The following is an 18,395-nucleotide window of genomic DNA, read 5'->3' as shown; positions in this document are numbered from 1 at the left end:
CTCGGCGGGCAGCGGGGAGGTCGGCCGACGAGTGGCGGTCGGGTAGAGGACTGATGAAGGGTGGTGGCTCGGCGGCACCTTGAGCTTTGGCCCGAGGCTTGTCTAAGAAATTCGGAGCTTGGGGTGAAGGACATCGCTCGAGAAGGGGACGTCGTGAATAAGACGACGCGGAGAAGAAGGGAAGAAATAAAAGAATAAAATAAGGAAACTTAAAAAATAAAAAATAAAAAAAAAAGAAACAAAATTTCGGATCAAATGGCTGGGCTTGAGCGTCGATATGGTTTCAGTGGGTCTAATGAGGCTTCGACTTAGGTTTATTTTATTGTGGGTTGGGCTTAGTTTTTATATTTAGACTGGGCTCAATAGCTGAACCGAGTCCAACAATGAACCCGAGCCGACGAGCCCGGTTGGATTGGTATATTATATTATATTATATTATATTATATTATATTATATATTTTAAAATAATTAATAAAATATTTAGAAAAATTCAGAAAAATAGAAATCTTTGGGAAAATCTTAAAAATCGGTTTTTGAGTAGTTTCTTTTAAAATGTGTGAAAATATTTGATAAAAATTATGCTCAAAGTTGAATAACCTCTTAGACCTTTAGCCCAAGATTTGAATGTTCCATAAAACGATTTCAATTGCCAATTGGTTGCGCACTTCGATATGTTGAAGTTGGTTTCCTATAGCCTACTTAGCGTTAGATTCTAACTTTTCTTTGCAATTTATTTTATACTTCTTTGGTTGTTGATTGTTATTTTAATTATTGTACACCTGCATCACCATCTCATATATTAGTGGATATGTTTAAAATCAATCCAAACCGCCTAAAAAAAATGAACAAGATTATGTACCACGCAAGGACACCTTTGGTTGATTAATTAGTGTAATTAAGTCATCACTCATAAATTCTCTGATTGCATAGAAAGTAAGATATACTATCATGTCTCACTTGGTTTTTAATTGACCCCAATAGGCGAGTGGTGACTCATCATTAGAAAATTCTTATAGCTTTAATTGAAACTAAAATTAAATACTCCAATGTTGCGTAGGGCATGGGCTTGGAAGAGCCTATGCTTAATTAAGGGTTATAGGCCCGCCTTTTAGGCATTATACCTAAACTTATGTGTTTTCCTCTCCAAGAAAAAAAAAAAGGTAGATTGCGACAACTATAAATCCATACATCCATTTTCTATGATTTTAAAATATAGATATTGGTGTCATCATTAAAAACACACATAATAGGTATGGGTAGGCACACTAGTTAGGAAACATTCCTATCAATTTGCTAGCATTGCCTTTGCAAGACGATTTTCTCTACTAGTGAAAGAGTTCCAGATGAAATGAGAAAACTGACTTAGCTACATACCTATCCTCCTCTCCTTTGTTTCGTAACTCACCTTGATCAAGTGTAATTTCTGATCGCCTCGGTCATGTCCATTCGATCTGATGGTGATTCCATTGAACATTCGAGTCCAACTTCAAATACAGAGATAATGCAATCTTTGATCTTGATCTCTTGTTGTCGATCACTAACTTCACTCCAAAGCCTTAAGTCTACGATGTCCATTGCTTGATCTGGGAGAGCCATTAGGACGAAGTTGTGGAGGTTAAGATAGTGCGCAAAGGCCTCTTTAGTGGGTCTCTTTCCAGTGAACATCTCCAATAATAGAATGCCGTAACTGTATATATCCCCAAGTATGGAAACCTCATGTCCCATGCCATACTCTGAAAATTTCATTAAGACATTAATAGAAAAAAAACATACACTTTTTATTGAAGTTAATTGTTTAGAAAAAGTTTCTAAGTCACATGGGATTTGGTTTGATGTCCATTTGCAAGAGCTTGCCAAGTACAGTTGTGAGGGCTCTCGCCAGTTGCGCACAACATAGAGTGATGGCTTGCAAGCCCTCACTCACTTCACAGTTTGGCTCGTTATGCATGGCAGAGGCCAAGTGATCCTCTGTCGGAGCAAGGTAGATGGTCATAAAACCCTATATTGGTTTTTCTTTCATATCTCTTTGTATGACTTTCATTTAGTTTATTGGCTATGGTTGATGTTTATTGCATGTCAGATGCTAAGTGGTAAAAATTGTCACAAAAGTTGGAATGCATCGACCGTAGAGAAATGAGATTTTAGGATGTAAAAAGTGCGCCAAATACCACTTAACAACATATGAACTCTTCTTTCTCCAAAACTACTAAGTGCACCCAAAGTTGTCACATGTTCGCTAAAAGAAATTGCCTAAACATCAAGAGTGACTTTTTCCCTTCGTAGGGTATAGGGGAAAATAGAAAAAATAAGAAAATATATGCAATGAAGGCCTCGGTGGAAACTATTTAGTGCACTTAGTACATGTATTAACTAAATTTGAACCGCTGGTTTTGACTGGAAACACATGGAATGCACATGAGGCTCATCATTTTCATGATCCGGATTCAGTTTAATGCCTATACCACACTATTTCTTTTCTACAAGAAAGAATAGAAGAAAATGCCTAGAAGACTAGGGAAAAAGAAGAGACTTGGAGTGATTTGTTATTTCTAATGGATTTATACTTGTTAAATGCGTAAATTTATCTAAATATGCTCTAAACAAGAAGTTTAGGGGAGTGAAAGTCGGATGGAGTCCACCATGCTGTGAATTAGTGTATGTTGTGTGATATTATTGTGCATTTATGGGTTTAAGACCTTGGGCGGATTCAGACTTAAATGTCATGTCATCTAAACAAATTTTAGAAATATGGAATTATAGGTCAAGTCAAAAGGAAAGGATCCACCATGAGGGGTCAATTACTTACTGTCAAGACCTTAAGTCATGGCTTACCAAAAGTGAATCACAAGTTCTCATCAATTTCTCATACTGTGACTTTATGACAATATTAGACACGATCCATTTTCACGGCATCAACATGGCATGAGATAGATTACAAATTATAGAAAGAAAATGTAAATGTGATAGGACACAATAGGCTTAATCTATTTATTGGTACGAATTCACAAGTTTTGATAATATATATATTGATCAAATTTAAGATGATTTATTCTCAGCTTAATTTCAATACGATTACAAAATGCTACTATTAATCTTTTTGTACACAAACATATATATTTTCTTTTTTTGGTTGAAGCTATTAATTAAAAAAAAAAAAGGGAAATAATGTTGTCGAATGAGGTGTTAGAGCATACGAAGCATAACATTATATCAAGGATGTTATTTGTCCAATGAAAAACTAATCGAGAAAATATGATAGATTCATACCAGGAGGCACATAACCAATGGATCCTCTGACTGCGGTTGAAGTTGAACTACCTTGGTCATGAACTCTTGTGGCTTCAGCAGAAACCATTGAAATGATCTTTGCAAGCCCGAAATCTCCAACTCGAGCCACCATGTCATTGTCTAGAAGCACATTACTTGGCTTCAAATCTCCGTGGACAATTGTTGAATAACAACTTTTGTGGAGATATTCGATCGCATTAGCTATGTCAATGGCAATGTGTAACCTCTGCACTAGTCTCAGATTTCTCGATTCGCCATGTTCATCATCTCGCCCTACAGTCCCAGAGTGCAGCCACTCCTCCAAGCTCTCATTAGCCATGAACTCATATATTAGAGCTTTGAAGTCATTTCCATGAAAGTCCACACTCGAGCAAACACTTAGTATCTTCACGAGGTTTCGGTGTCTAATGGTTCCTAGAGTTCGGCATTCGGAGATAAAGCTCCTCGAAGCACCTCTTTGCATTAGATTGAGCACTTTCATTGCCACCATGGCACCGCTATCAAGAATCCCCTTATAAACTGTGCCGTATCTCCCTTTACCAATCAAATTGGTCTTAGAGAATTGGTTAGTCTCTTTCAAGAGTTCTTCGTAAGAAATCCTCAAGAATTGGTTCTCGAAAGATAATGAAGTGGAGGCATTGGTTGTCGTCTGCTTCTTTTTGCAATAGGAGATAGACAAACATAGGAGCAACGAAGCTAAACATAACAAACTGCCAGCTACCACATATATAACTTTGGTCTTGGAGCTTGATGATTTACAAAGAGGAAGCTTTAAACCAGGAACACCTCCACGAGTTCTGTATTTCCATAAATCCATACAAAACTTGCATTAAGAAAAACTCCACCCTCTGGAACTTGTCCTTCTAGTTGATTGAAGGACAAATTCAAGTACTTGAGTAGTAAGAACTCTGTGAGAAAGCTCGGGATTGGACCAGAAAATTTATTATTGGAAAGGTCCAGCTCTTGTAGACCCCGTAATGGAAGTAAAGCTTTGGGGATTTGACCATGAAAAGAATTAGCTTCTAAGTGAAGTCGTTCCAATACCAAGCACTCACTAATGGACGTCGGAATTAAGCCGGTCAATAAGTTGTGAGACAGATCTAATATGCCAAGATTCTTTAAAGATCCAACTTGCAATGGAACAGATCCACTTAAATTATTATTTGCTAAACTAAGGATGATCGACAAGGAAGAAAGATCCATGATTTCGATAGGAATTGAGCCAATTAGGTTATTGTTTGAAAGATTAAGCGTAATTAGTTGCCTGCAGTTGCCGAGACTTTGTGGTATGTGGCCTTGGAAAATGTTGGAGGAAAGGTCAAGGAGATATAACAACGTAATGTTACCAATCGAAGACGGTATCTCTCCAGTAAACTTGTTCCCGTCTAATTCAAGTTGCTACAAGTTGGAAAGTGCTCCGATGGAATGAGGAATGCAATCAGTTAGAAAATTATTACTTAAACCCAAGAAAGACAAGTTGAAGAGATGTCCAAGGGCTAAAGGAAGAGATCCTTGGATCCGATTGTTTGACATGGAAACCCACTTAATGGTGGAGAGATTGGAGAAGGATCTCGGAAACGATCCGTAAAACAAGTTCATCCGCATTTCGAGATGTGTTAAGTCGGAACAATTAACTAAAGAAGAGATAAAACTCAAGTCATCCTGCAATTGGTTATCTCCCAATGCAATCAAATAAAGGCCCTTTAGCCTTCCTAGATTTTTGGGTATTGGCCCATGGAAGTTGTTTTGGCCAAGGGCAAGCTCTCCAAGGCTTGTGACATTCGTTAACGCTGACGAAATCATCCCGGTGAACAAGTTATCATGGGTGCCAAGGCGATGGAGAGAAGGAGAAGCGGTGCTGACATCATTGAGAAAGTTTCCCCGCAATTGGTTATAAGCAACATCGAAATAAACAATGTCAGAGATGTTTAAAAGCCCTGCTAGAACCTCACCGATTAGTTTGTTGAAAGCTAGCTGGAAAAATGTCAATCTCTTGAGTCTGGACAATTCCACAGGTATTTCTCCGCTTAACACATTTGCTCCAAGGGAGAGCTTTTGTAATAGCGAGAGGTTTCCGATTGAAGGAGGAATAGGACCTACGAGACCGTTCAGAGCCAAGCCCAAGCCTTTAAGTCTTGTTAAAGAACTAAGATCAGAATGAATTCCCCCCACAAGTTGATTATCTATGAGATTCAAGGTCTCGAGGTTTGAGCAGTGGGAAATATTAGAGGGTATCAGCCCATCAAATGAGTTGTTACTAAGAACAAGAACATAAAGCCGAAGTAAGTTGCCTATCTGTGGTGGGATTTCACCATGAAAGCTGTTGTTCTGCAAAAATAGGATCCTCATAAAAGAGAGGTTACCTACGTAAGAAGATAGTAAGCCTTCCAAGCCTTGTGATCTCAAGTCCAAGGATGTGACCCTCCCAGGATGTCTTCTGCTACACAAAACACCTTGCCACTCACAATGATGAGTAGAATCATTCCAAGAGCTCAAGACTCTAAATGGATCTTTGTGTATTGCGTTTTTAAAGGAGGCTAACGCGAGCAGATCTGTTTGGTTTTGCGAGTATGCTCCGGAGATTGTGATGGAGCTCCACCACCACAAGAGGGTAGAGTGAAGAATAAGAAACGGTTGTTTCCCCATCTCCTCTTGTGATCTCCACTTTCAATCTTAGCTGCATTTAACTCTCCTGTCCTGCACAAAATTCAATTATTGATTGGTTCCACTATGGGAAGACTGTAGACTTATTTCGAAGAACGTACACTCTATGCTTTGAAGTCCATATAATAGTAGAAATTATACGGTGTAAAGTGTGGCAGTATAAACAAATATTGTAATTAATATTTTAAACGCACTAAGACTATTTTATAAATTTCGTAAGATAAATGATGTGGCATATTGCTATCAATTACTGTGCATGGCTTATCGTCCACTTATTTTCTGCATGTGATTTAGCATGTTAAGATAAATATATTACAAAAGCAAAAGGTCAATGTGAAGGACAAATTCGTGCCTCGTATTCCATGAAGTCCATGTAGACAAAGACTGAAGACTAAACAAATTGGTGCCTCATATTCACCATCAATTACGTGAGGATTGGGAAGACCAAGGAGACGAAGACTGAACATTCCATCGAATGCGTTTTATTATGTTCTTCTCATTGGGTCCCAGCTCATTATTACATCCAGTGTCTTCAATCGATCTCATTCAATTGAAAACACGCCCGACTATACTTACAAATCACAAATATTCTCTTCAAGCGACAAGTTCACGAGATTTTATTTATTCGGGAAAGATTCAGATAGAAAGTGCTCCTTAAAGGTGTTATGTACTACCGAAATTCTAGCTACAATCTACCTACAAATACGCTACTACTGTGAAGAAGCCAAAGTTCCGATGAAGGAAGGAGGCCCAAATTTTCAATGCATTCACACTTACAATATGTTTAGCATCTATTATTATTACATGTACAAAAATGTCGTCAAATGAGGAAAGTATCGTGATTTTCAAGGAAGACATTGGGCATTTCACCCTTCCTTCATGGTACTTATTTGTAATCAGTCAAATGTGAATATGTGCAAGGATGAGAAGTCTTTGTGTCTTGAAAGAAGATCTACAAGGATGTTCTTCTCTACTTTTGATTTCAAAAGAGTATTTTGAAAATCATAATAACCATTGAACAAATTGAGGATAAGAAACTATTTTGGCTTTAAACTTCATCATATGGGGAAAGGATGACTTCTTATTTTGACAAAGAAATGCTAAACAATAAGATGGAATTTTATTTCCTTCATTTCATAATTAATGGCTAAGGTTCCTTTCAATATAGAGTGGTAGTGAAGTTCGGTGGGTGAAAACTGTCCCCTTTTATGTTCACAGATATATCTCTTTCATCAATTTCTTCAAGCAGAATTACAATCCAATACTTTCATTATCATCAGATCCCAAGATTTGCTTGCCATCAGAAGGAACTTGGAATGGGGAAGATACAACAACTTCTCCTTTGACACCTCAATTGCACTAGTATGCCCTCTTTCCCATGGGAGTGGATTCCTCTTCAAGAGCTTATTGCCATGCATACATAAATTTAGAGGCTTTTGGTACGGAATCTCTAAGATAATTGACAATCCTAAGAAATTGTTGAACTTGCCTATGAGAAATATTCTAATCAAGAAACTCTTAGACTTCTTGGCCAATAGGATCACTAAGGTAGTATGTCCATTTAACTCATATGAGTCTAATTAAGTTTAGATTATGTAAATCACACATGGAATTTAACAACCCCAGTTGAGAACTATGATGCATTAGATTGACATGAATCCAGTGCATTTTAAAATGTTGCCCTAACATATATATGATACATAGTTTTAATCAACATTTGAATATTTTCAAAAAAAATTACAGAAAAAACGGTTTTTCTCTATCATATCCTATCACTTTTTATTAAACAGTGATGAACTTGTTTAGTCAATTAGTAACCCATCAATTACGTGAGGACTGACAAGGACATGGAGACTATCACCGACCATTCCATCGAATGCGTGATCAATGTGTCCCCGCTCAAATTATGCCCATGCTACTTTAGTGACTATTAAATAGTGTTACTTGTTCATTTATTCTATTTTGGTTCAAGATAAGTTGCTCAGAATAATCTTCACAAAATCTGCAAAAAATCACTTTTCCCAACAATATAGTTTAGTTTTAAAATGTCGCACTTATTATGATCAAACCTTTTCAAAAACAGAAATATGAATTAGTTCTGAAATATCTTATTTGAAGTCAATTTGCTTCACCAGTATGTAACTTTAATTTTTGGACTCCATTTAAGATAAGGATGATGTGGAAGAGATTGTGAGAAAGGAAACTAAAGATTGTGAAAAAGGAAAAAAAGAAATAAACGGGGTAAGATCAAGTATAAGAAATTAGCTTCTCATTTTGTTTATCTTTCTTTCCAATGTTGTAACAGATCTCCTCTCGAGTTCGTCTCAAGCTGACACTGAAGTATGCTCTGAACATCTCTTGAATGCAAGCACAAGAAGTAAAGGGGCCATGAAGGAATTGAACATATTCGAACTTTATAAGGATGATAAAACAAATTTTAGTTTTGAAGACGATCTACATGCAGCTACCAAATGATAGAAGGGGTCCAATGATCTATTAAGCATACAAAAGTCAAATGAAATTAATATGTGGAGGTTACATTGACAAATCTCCATCTTCATGGATTTTATTCCAGCGAGAATTTTGACTCTAGTGAAATCGAATTAATAAAAATAAAATAACTGTGGGTGAAATAATGAAGATCAATGTGAGAAATGTATAATTACAATATATTTTGTTATGACAAGTTAAAAACTATTTGATTAGCTTCGACGATTCTCCAGCAAAAATTCAATGGCAGCTTGTAATAATGCTTGAGAGGACTTTCATGTAATCTTGAGAAGGAATGACGAGGGAATAGAAAACTATATCTCATTTTATTAAAGTTGCCCCTCTCTTTTCCCTTTTTAACAAACTTTGTTGGGAAAGAACATCAGAAGTACCAAAACTTTGGTATGGCGATCACTTAAGTGTCATAAACTTTTTTTCGACCACTTGAGTGTCATAACTTTCATATATCTTAACTCCTCATGTTCCATCAAATGTGTTTTATCATGTTCTTTTTGTTGCTAGCCCTAGCTCATTATCACATCCAATGTATTCAATTGAAAACACGCCTAGCTATACTTGCAAAGTACAAATATTCTCTTCAAGCGACAAGTTCATGAGATTCTATCTATTAGGGAAAAATTAAGATAGAACTACTCCTTACAAGGTGTTATGTACCAGTCAAATTCTAGTTACAATCTATCTACAAACACGGTACTATTGTGTAGGAGCCAAAGTCCTAATGAAGGAAGGAGGTCCAAATTTTCAATGCATATATATTTACAATATGTTCGGTATTTATTGTTATTACATGTAGAAAAATGTTGTCTAACAAGGAAAGTATTGTTGTTTTCAATAAGAACATTGGGCTAATCTCTCCAATGGAGTGCTTTTCACCCTTCCCTCACGGTACTAATTCGCAGTTGGTCAAAAGCGAACCTATAAAAGGATGAGAGGTCTTTGGTTCTTGAAAGAAGACATATGAAGATGTTTTTTCTTCTTTAATGTGTTTGATTTCAAAAGAGTGCTTTGAAAACCATTCTAACCATCAAACAAGTTGAGGATAAGAAACTAATTTGGGTTTAAACTTCATTTGGATGGGGAAAGGATGGCCTTTTCCTTCTTCTTTTTTCAGACAAAGAAATGATAACCAATTATATTAACTCGAATTCCTTTATTTCATATTTGATGGCTAATATTCTTTGAACGTTGAGTGGTAGTAAAGTTCGGCAAGTGAAAACCCTTCACTCTTATGTTCACAAATGTATCTCTTTCCTTGACTTTTTCGAGCAAAATTATTGTCCAATACTTTTCATTATCATCAATTTTGCAAGATTCACTTGCCATTAGAAAGATCAGGCAATGACGGAAGATGCATTAAATATGATTTATTGTCCACTCATAGTTTGCTATGTGGTTTTGTACAATAATATTTAAGGTGATAAAAAGAAGAAAGGGAGGAAAAAATCCAAAAAAGGACAAATTGGCAAACTGAAGGTCAAAGACTAGACGAATTGGTGCCTCATGTTTTCCGTCAATTATGGGAGGGAATGAGAAGTCCATGGAGATGAAGACTAAACATTCCATCAACTGTGTTTAATGTTGTTCTTGTCGTTGCTGCCCTAGCTCATTATGAGATATAATATGTTCAATCGATCTCATTCAATTGAAAACATGCCTGGCTATACTTGCAAAGTACAAATATCCTCTTCAAGGGACAAGTTTATGTACAAATATCCTCTTCAAGGGACAAGTTTATGAGATTGTATTTGTTAGGGGAAAAATTAGATAGAAGTGCCCCTTACAAGGTGTTATGTACTACAGAAATTCTAGCTACAAGCTATCTGCAAACACTCTATTTTTGTGAAGAAGCTAGATTTCCAACGAAGGAAGGAGGCCCAAATTTTCAATGCATTCACACTTACATTATGTTTAGCATTTATTATGATCCCATGTAGAAAAATATCGTATGATGAGGAAAGTATTGTGGTTTTCAAGGAGGACATTAGGCATATCACCTTGATGGGGCTCTTTTCACCCTTCCCTTACACTATCAATTCACAATCAGTCAAAAGTGAACATGTAAAAGGATGAGAAGTCTTTGGGTCTTCAGAGAAGATTTACAAGGAGGTTCTTCTCTCCTTTAATGGGTTTAATTTTAAAAGAATATTTAGAAAACTATTCTACCCATCAAATAAGTTGAGGATGAGAAACAAGTTTGGCTTTAAACTTCATTTTGGATGGGGAAATGACATACATACATATATATATATATATATATATATATATTGACAGAGAAATGATAATCAATCATATTGAATTCGAATTCCTTTATTTCATATTTGATGGCTAAAGTTTCTTTGAATGTAGAGTGGTAGTGAAGTTTAGCAGGTGAAAACCGTATGCTCTTTTGTTCATAAATGTATCTCTTTCCTTGACTTGTAAAAAAATGTCGTCTCACGAGGAAAATATTGTGGTTTTCAAGGAGGACATTGGGCATATCACCCTGACGGGGCTCTTTTCACCCTTCCCTTACGCTATCAATTCACAATCGGTCAAAAGTGAACATGTAAAATGATAAGAAGTCTTTGGGTCTTTAGAGAAGATTTACAACGAGGTTCTTCTCTCCTTTAATGGGTTTGGTTTCAAAAGAATATTTAGAAAACTATTTTACCCATCAAATAAGTTGAGGATGAGAAACTAGTTTGGCTTTAAACTTCATTTTGGATGGGGAAATGACAGATTTCTTTCTTCTTTCTTTTTTCTTTTTTGATAGATAAATGATAACCAATCATATTGAATTCGAATTCCTTTATTTCATATTTGACGGTTAAAGTTTCTTTGAATGTAGAGTGGTAGTGAAGTTCAGCAGTGAAAACCGTATGCTCTTTTGTTCATAGATGTATCTCTTTCCTTGACCTATAGAAAAATGTCGTCTGATGAGGAAAGTATTGTGGTTTTCAAGGAGGAGATTGGGCATATCACCATGATGGGGCTCTTTTCACCCTTCCCTTATGCTATCTATTCACAGTCGGTCAAAAGTGAACATGTAAAAGGATGAGAAGTCTTTGGGTCTTCAAAGAAGATTTACAAGGAGGTTCTTCTCTCCTTTAATGGGTTTGGTTTCAAAAGAATATTTGGCAAACTATTCTATGCATCAAATAAGTTGAGGATGAGAAACTAGTTTGGCTTTAGACTTCATTTTGGATGGGGAAATGACAGATTTTTCTTTTTTTTTGATAGAGAAATGATAACCAATCGTATTGAATTCGAATTCCTTTATTTCATATTTGACAGCTAAAGTTTCTTTGAATGTAGAGTGGTAGTGAAGTTCAGCAGGTGAAAACCGTATGCTCTTTTGTTCATAGATGTATCTCTTTCCTTGACCTATAGAAAAATATCGTATGATGAGGAAAGTATTGTGGTTTTCAAGGAGGAGATTGGGCATATCACCCTGATGGGGCTCTTTTCACCCTTCCCTTAAGCTATCTATTCACAGTCGGTCAAAAGTGAACATGTAAAAGGATGAGAAGTCTTTGGGTCTTCAAAGAAGATTTACAAGGAGGTTCTTCTCTCCTTTAATGGGTTTGGTTTCAAAAGAATATTTGGAAAACTATTCTATCCATCAAATAAGTTGAGGATGAGAAACTAGTTTGGCTTTAAACTTCATTTGGATGGGGAAAGGACAGATTTTTTTTTTTTTTTTGGATAGAGAAATGATAACCAATCATATTGAATTCGAATTCCTTTATTTCATATCTGACGGCTAAAGTTTCTTTGAATGTAGAGTGGTAGTGAAGTTCAGCAGGTGAAAACCGTATGCTCTTTTGTTCATAGATGTATCTCTTTCCTTGACCTATAGAAAAATGTCCTTTGATGAGGAAAGTATTGTGGTTTTCAAGGAGGAGCTTGGGCATATCACCCTGATGGGGCTCTTTTCACCCTTCCCTTATGCTATCTATTCACAGTCGGTCAAAAGTGAACATGTAAAAGGATGAGAAGTCTTTGGGTCTTCAAAGAAGATTTACAAGGAGTTTCTTCTCTCCTTTAATGGGTTTGGTTTCAAAAGGATATTTGGAAAACTATTCTATGCATCAAATAAGTTGAGGATGAGAAACTAATTTGGCTTTAGACTTCATTTTGGATGGGGAAATGACAGATTTTTCTCTCTTTTTTGATAGAGAAATGATAACCAATCATATTGAATTCGAATTCCTTTATTTCATATGTGACGGCTGAAGTTTCTTTGAATGTAGAGTGGTAGTGAAGTTCAGCAGGTGAAAACCGTATGCTCTTTTGTTCATAGATGTATCTCTTTCCTTGACCTGTAGAAAAATGTCGTCTGATGAGGAAAGTGTTGTGGTTTTCAAGGAGGAGATTGGGCATATCACCCTGATGGGGCTCTTTTCACCCTTCCCTTATGTTATCTATTCACAATCGGTCAAAAGTGAACATGTAAAAGGATGAGAAGTCTTTGGGTCTTCAAAGAAGATTTACAATGAGGTTCTTCTCTCCTTTAATGGGTTTGGTTTCAAAAGAATATTTGGAAAACTATTCTATGCATCAAATAAGTTGAGGATGAGAAACTAGTTTGGCTTTAGACTTCATTTTGGATGGGGAAATGACAGATTTTTCTTTTTTTTGATAGAGAAATGATAACCAATCGTATTGAATTCGAATTCCTTTATTTCATATGTGAGGGCTAAAGTTTCTTTGAATGTAGAGTGGTAGTGAAGTTCAGCAAGTGAAAACCGTCCGCTCTTTTGTTCATAGATGTATCTCTTTCCTTGACTTGTAGAAAAATGTCGTATGACAAGGAAAGTGTTGTGATTTTCAAGGAGGACATTGGCATATCACCCTAATGGGGCTCTTTTCACCATTCCCTTACGCTATTAATTCACAATCAGTCAAAAGTGAACATGTAAAAGGATGAGAAGTATTTGGGTCTTTAGAGAAGATTTACAACAAGGTTCTTCTCTCCTTTAATGGGTTTGGTTTCAAAAAAATATTTAGAAAACTATTCTACCCATCAAATAAGTTGAGGATGAGAAACTAGTTTGGCTTTAAACTTCATTTTGGATGGGGAAAGGACAGATTTCTTTCTTCTTTCATTTTTTGATAGAGAAATGATAACCAATCATATTGAATTTGAATTCATTTATTTCATATCTGACAGCTAAAGTTTCTTCCAATGTAGAGTGGTATTGAAGTTTAGTAGGTGAAAACCGTCCACTCTTTTGTTCATAAATGTATCTATTTCCTTGACTTGTAGAAAAATGTCGTCTGATGAGGAAAGTTTTGTGGTTTTCAAGGAGGACATTGGGCATATCACCCTGATGAAGCTCTATTCACCATTCCCTTACGCTATCAATTCACAATCGGTCAAAAGTAAAGATGTAAAAGGATGAGAATTATTTGGGTCTTCAGAGAAGATTTACAAGGAGGTTCTTCTCTCATTTAATGGGTTTGGTTTCAAAAGAATATTTGGAAAACTATTCTATGCATCAAAGAAGTTGAGGATGAGAAACTAGTTTGGCTTTAAACTTCATTTTGGATGGGGAAAGGACATTTTTTTTTTTTTTGATAGAGAAATGATAACCAATCATATTGAATTCAAATTTCATTATTTCATATTTGATGGCTAAAGTTTCTTTGAATGTAGAGTGGTAGTGAAGTTCAGCAGGTGAAAACCGTATGCTCTTTTGTTCATAGATGTATCTCATTCCTTGATTTCTTCGAGCAAAATTACTATCCAAAACTTTTAACTATCATCAATTCACAAGATTCGCTTGCCATCAAAAGGAACTAACAATGGGGAAGATGCATTAATTTCTCTTTTAGCACCACAACTGGACAGGTATGCTCTCTTTTCCATTGGAGTGGATTCTTCTTCAAGAGCTTTTGTAAACGATGCATAAAAAAAAGGCTTTTGGGGTGAAATCTATGGGATATTAAAAATTTTAAGAGACTATTGAACCTAATTATGAGAAATATTCTGATCAAGAAAATTCAAGAGTTCTTGGACATACTAGGGGAGTATGTCCAATAGTCTCACGGGAAAATTAACCACCCCAGTTGAGAACTATGATGCATCGGATTGGCATGAACACCCATTGTATTTAAAAATGTTGCCCCAACTTATCAAGTGTCTAGAAATGCAATGTTTCAGTGGGCATAGTGAGACAAGTATTTCAAGAGTAATGTTACGTGTAAATTTCTTACTAAATGACACGGCGGCTGCGTGGCTTGGCCATATCATAAAAAATGTGTGAAGTCGGTAACCAATCTAAATATTATATTAAAATAGGAATTAAACATAAAAGGGTAGGATCAATTAAACAAAATTTAACTTCTTATACTGTTATCTTTCTTTTCAATGTTGTAACAAATGTCCTCTCAAACATCCCCTCAAGCCTAGCCAAATTTTTTCTGTTTTTTGGACTTAAAATAAATAAATAAATATTTTTTTCACCTCAAAAATCACTTTATTATCTAACTATTTTGAACTTGTTCATGACTTTATTAAACTATTTTGGACATAAATTGTCACGCCCCGATCCTCAGGCACGGGCACATCCCTTACCTTTGGTCAATTTTGAAAGCGATATCCCAGGACGTATCGCCGACCATTTTCATTTTAATATGCACACGCGAAAGTAGTTACAAATCCCCAGACAATAAAGCAATGGGATGGAAAAACAGGCCATATTTTTCATAGCGAAAGTTCACAACCACACCTTTTTACACGCATCTCATAGTATTCTACAATACTATATATACGTAAGTTTGATCTAATATCTATTCACATGTAGACAAGGTTTGACAAGACAGGACAGGATCTCAGTCCTCATCCGGGTCGTACTCGGGGTCATCCTCGGGGTCCTCCTCCACGTACTCCTCTTTAGGTTCCTCATCAGGATTCTCCTCGTCAGATTCGTCCTCCTTAGGCTCCTCATCCGGGTCCTGAAATGGTTATTCAATAACCATTGAGATAACGTCTCAACAAGTTCTACCTCCTAAGACCCGATTAGTAAACTAATACACCTTAGGGTTGCTTATGCACGTACGGATCAGAGGACTTACCTTGGCCTCAAATTCCACCTGCATATTAGCACAGTTCAATAGGCACCCAAGTAATCACATCACTGATCGAAGCATCGATCAAATCGACCTAGTCGATTACATGTCAATCGGACCATCTCATGGTCATTTCCAATCAATTAGTCAACTCACAACATTAGATCAATGCAATGATCAATTGACCTAGCCGATTACATGTCATCTTGACCCTTTCTTAGTCGGCTCATCTCATACTATCTATAAGTTCGTTCATATTAGGACTGCTCGCTCTAAGTTAACAAATAGATAGTATAGCTCGCACTAAGTTGATAGAGTTAAGGTATACTGCTCTTACTAAGCTGATATAGTATACCGGTATCTCGCTCTCGCTAAACTGACATATTACCCGCAAGCTGATATAGTATACCCCCGATGCTCACTTTAAACCGATAAAGTGTACTGCTCACGCTAAGCTGACATATCGCCCGTAGGCTAATATAGTACACCAGTATACTGCTCTCGCTAAGCTAACATATCAGAGCCCGTAGGATGATATAGTATACCATCCGACCATTCAATCCATTCCATCTTTTATCCTTCTTGATAAAATAGCCGTGTGTGGGGATATGATCGACCTTAGCCAAAATATAATATTTTCCTTTCCATAACTCCCACATTTTCTATAGTCCACTCAAATATTTTTGGCATTATCAACCGATGTTCGGTTATTTTTCAATTAATAACCAATGATTATCCAATAAACGGACCGTGCCACGACAATCAACATAAAATTCCGGTCACTGGCCATCTCAGTTGAATTTCCGGGAAATAAATAATTAAATAATTAATTTCGGAAAATAAATAAATAAATACAATAAATTCAATTTAGCACAATATAAAGCTCAATTAAATAAAAGACTACACCACGATCATCAGCATAAAATCTCGGTCACCGGCCATCCCAGGTTGAATTTCCGGAGAATAAATAATTAAATAATTAATTTCGAAAATTAATATTTAATTCCTAAAAATTCCATTTAAGCCTTAATTGCCTAATTAACATCCGATAAGGGTCAGAAAAATCCCAAGAAGCATTCAATAAATAGTATTACGTGCCTACTCGCTAATTGCACAATCCAATTGACTAACATGCATCACAATTATCTAATAATCACTAATCTACTCTAATCTAACCATCTAATTGCACTTAATTAAATCTAATCAACCTTTAAGTATAATTAGCAAACTAAGAAGGCATTAGTGAGTAAAACTCACTTGGCAAAGTGAAGATCGAAACCCCAACGGCGACACGACGACGGTCGAACCCCAAAATTTCGGCGACGTTGGCGAATACTCGGCTGGGCCCAACAGGCCGTGCAAGCCCACAGAGAACTATTGGGCTTGGACTGCTGAAGTCTCCAGCGGAATTGCTGAATTAACGGGCTGAACTTCAAAGCCACAGGTGGGCTTGGGCCGAATTTCACGTGACCTGATCTTCGGCTTCAATTGGACGGAACAAGAAAGCCTAATGGAACTTCAGAATTCCTGGGCCAAGCTGAGGCCTTCTTGGGCTGCAGGACTGCAAATGGGCTGCTGAAAATTACACTGGTCTGAGCTGCACTTTAATGGGCCGAATTGTTAGGCTCGTGGACTCAATTGGGCTGGATGATTCCTCAAACGGGCGAAGGAGAGAGGCAACGCAGCTGCCTCGGTTTGCTGCTGGGAACGACCGAACGTGAAGATGGCACCTGCTTAGTGGCTTCGACGGCGTTGAAGATGCTGACGACGGGCGGAGATGCACACCAAGAGGAGTCAACGTCCGCGGACTTCTTGCTGGGGGAATCCGCCGGTTTGTTGACTGAAGAATCTGCGGGCTTGGATGAGATGGGCCGAAGACGACTGATCTCGCTGGAGTGGGCCACGAAGAAACAGTTTCGGTGGTTAGGCTGTTTCGCTGCCCTCGTGCGAATCGGAGGAGGCTGAGGAACTTGAAGACGTGCGGGTTCGCTTGGCAGAAGAGGACGCGCGGCGTGGGGGTCAACAAGCCGGGCTTGCTGTGGAAAACTTTGACCGAGTTGTTGGAGATGTGCGGTTGCTGCAGGGGAATAAACCGAAGTGGAGCAGCTGGCGTCGTTGCTGGGTCAAAGTTGGGGAGGAGTAGCTGCGGTTGAGCGGCTGCACGGAAGGAAATCTCGTTCGGTGGAGGCTTGGGATCAACAGCGTCTTCAACTGTTGACTGAGGAGGGCCGAATCGTGGACAGTTGGCAGCTCGGTGGGTGCTGGCAGCAGAGAACGAAGCAGAGAGAGAGAGAAGAAGTGGAGGAAATCGTGGGGTTTGCTTCGGTCAAAGATGTTGGCCTCGCTTGAGAAAAGAAACAAAGAACTTGGTGGGCTGAGAGGAAGAGAAATCGAGTGAAATGAAGCTGCAAGGGAAACGAAAAGGGAAAGCTGAAGCAGACGGTGAGTTCGTCGATAATTTGTTTGCTCAACATTGAGGGTAACTCATTAATAGTGTTTGCGGGCTGAAATTTTGACACCTAGTGACATGTGGACATTGATATGAAATATTATGAGGTTATGACAATAAGGAATATTTTTGCAACTTGGGATAAGATGGGTTGATTTCGTGGTTCCATGTAAATATAATGTTTAGCGAACATTTGAAAAGTACCTCATATTTACGTAAATTATGTAAATGCTTAAGAAATAAAAGTGGATTCATAAATTGAATAATGAATAACAATTTTACATGGTTTCGTTGATTTCTAGAAAGTGACGAATGAAGCATCTAAATACGTTAGTCCTTTATATCTTGGTTTTAAAGTCTGTCTTGGGCACCTGGAAAGTTAATTGGATTTACTGACTCATTAAGGTGGCTAATCTAATTGGGTCTCCTT

At 37.3% G+C, this 18,395-nt stretch overlaps 1 protein-coding gene across 1 annotated transcript; it reads right to left on the bottom strand.

The window, feature by feature from the left end:
• Positions 1-1,410: 1,410 nt before the first annotated feature.
• LOC104455205 (putative receptor-like protein kinase At3g47110) lies at positions 1,411-18,174 on the bottom strand. The gene is made up of 4 exons (XM_039317892.1): positions 18,170-18,174; positions 17,247-17,777; positions 3,268-4,085; positions 1,411-1,733 (listed from the first exon to the last, which is right to left on the bottom strand). The coding sequence occupies exons 1-4, from the start codon at positions 18,172-18,174 to the stop codon at positions 1,411-1,413; spliced, it is 1,677 nt and encodes a 558-aa protein (XP_039173826.1).
• Between the last annotated feature and the right edge of the window lie 221 nt (positions 18,175-18,395).

Source organism: Eucalyptus grandis, chromosome 7 (assembly GCF_016545825.1).
Source record: "Eucalyptus grandis isolate ANBG69807.140 chromosome 7, ASM1654582v1, whole genome shotgun sequence".
NCBI lineage: Eukaryota > Viridiplantae > Streptophyta > Magnoliopsida > Myrtales > Myrtaceae > Eucalyptus > Eucalyptus grandis.
Note: the sequence above shows the minus strand (reverse complement) of the source record. Positions and strands in the feature narration are given on the sequence as shown.

Coding starts and splice junctions, on each gene's coding strand:
- LOC104455205 (XM_039317892.1), bottom strand. Junction 4,086..17,246: donor CCGTCGAAGCCACTAAGCAG/GTGCCATCTTCA, acceptor ATGGAAATACAG/AACTCGTGGAGGTGTTCCTG. Junction 1,734..3,267: donor CATTGGTTATGTGCCTCCTG/GTATGAATCTAT, acceptor TGAAATTTTCAG/AGTATGGCATGGGACATGAG.